This window comes from Piliocolobus tephrosceles, chromosome 21 (genome assembly GCF_002776525.5).
Source record: "Piliocolobus tephrosceles isolate RC106 chromosome 21, ASM277652v3, whole genome shotgun sequence".
Lineage (NCBI taxonomy): Eukaryota > Metazoa > Chordata > Mammalia > Primates > Cercopithecidae > Piliocolobus > Piliocolobus tephrosceles.
In genome coordinates, this window is record NC_045454.1 from 40,451,553 (window position 1) to 40,452,866 (window position 1,314).

Consider the following 1,314-nt stretch of genomic DNA (forward strand, 5'->3'; position numbering starts at 1 on the left):
AAGGAAGGAAGGAAGGAAGGAAGGAAGGAAGGAAGGAAGGAAGGAAGAGACCGAAAGGCTCCTCGCGGCTTCCGTATTACGGAACATATGCGCAAAGATGGCGGCGACCTGGTTTACAGGGCCTAAAACGGTCACGTGATAAACCAACTTCCGGTCTTTCCCCCAAAGCGCTTTCTCTACTTCCTGTGCTCCTGCGAGACGCGCGCGTAGGGGATTAACGCGTTTCTGGGCCGCCGTAAGCCCGGCCTAGGGGCATCTCTGACTCGAGAGCCCGCTACAGGCGCATGGAAGGTTCCCCGGAACGGGAGGCGCCAGCGGCGGCGCTGGCCGCCGTGCTAAAGCACAGCTCGACGTTGCCGCCCGAAAGCACCCAGGTCCGGGGCTACGACTTCACCCGCGGTGTGGATTACCGCGCGCTGCTGAAAGCCTTCGGCACCACCGGCTTCCAGGCCACCAACTTCGGGCGCGCTGTACAGCAAGTCAATGCCATGGTGAGGACTGGGGCGGGACTTTTAGAACCAGTGCGGTACTAGACGGGGGCAGGGCTTCCAGTGGAGGGGCTATGGTTTTTATTTGAGCGGCCCAATAGTTGGAGGAAGGCGGGACCTGTTCTGGGCGGGAGTTTTTGTCCTGGGAAGGGGATTTTGCACTCTAGTAGTTACATGCTAGTAAGGTAGCCCGAGGAGGCAAGGAATGATTCTCGGTGTAGGAGCGGGTTCCAGGTAAATTTAAAGCTTTCTGGAACAGGCGGAGCCTGGGGCTAGACAAGTTAAGGGAGGATTTGGGAGGAGGAGCCTAAGTCTGGGCAGTGCTTGAATTTAGATTTGCTTTTCCCAGCGGGGAAGGGACCGGATCTGAAAGGAGATGCTCTCTGATTCCTAAAAAGGTGGGGGCTGGCCGGGCGCGGTGGTTTATGCCTATAATCCCAGCATTTTGGGAAGCTGAGGCGGGTGGATCACTAGATCAGGAGTTCAAGACCAGCCTGGCCAACATGGTGAAACCCTGTCTCTACTAAAATTCAAAAACTTAGCCGGGCATGGTGATGCGCGCCTGTAGTCCCAGCTACTCCCGAGGCTGAGGTAGGAGAATCGCTTGAACCTGGGAGGTGGAGGTTGCAGCGAGATCGCGCCACTGCAATCCAGTCTGGTGACAGAGCGATACTCTGTCTCAAAAGAAAAAAAAAAAAGGCCGGGCATGGTGGCTCACGCCTGTAATCTCAGGATTTTGGGAGGCTGAGGCGGGCGGATCACCTGAGGTCGGGAGTTCGAGACCAGCCTGACCAACATGGAGAAACCCCATCTCTACTAAAAATAC

The 1,314-nt window shown here is 56.5% G+C and overlaps 1 protein-coding gene across 1 annotated transcript in view; it reads left to right on the forward strand.

Moving 5' to 3' along the window:
* Nucleotides 1-162: 162 nt before the first annotated feature.
* The window catches only part of DHPS (deoxyhypusine synthase), a 10,047-nt gene continuing 8,895 nt past the window's right edge, over nucleotides 163-1,314 (forward strand). Inside the window, exon 1 of the mRNA XM_031934722.1 lies at nucleotides 163-530. Within this exon, the coding sequence (XP_031790582.1) occupies nucleotides 285-530 (246 nt within the window). The 5' untranslated portion in view covers nucleotides 163-284. The remainder of the gene's footprint in view (nucleotides 531-1,314) is intronic.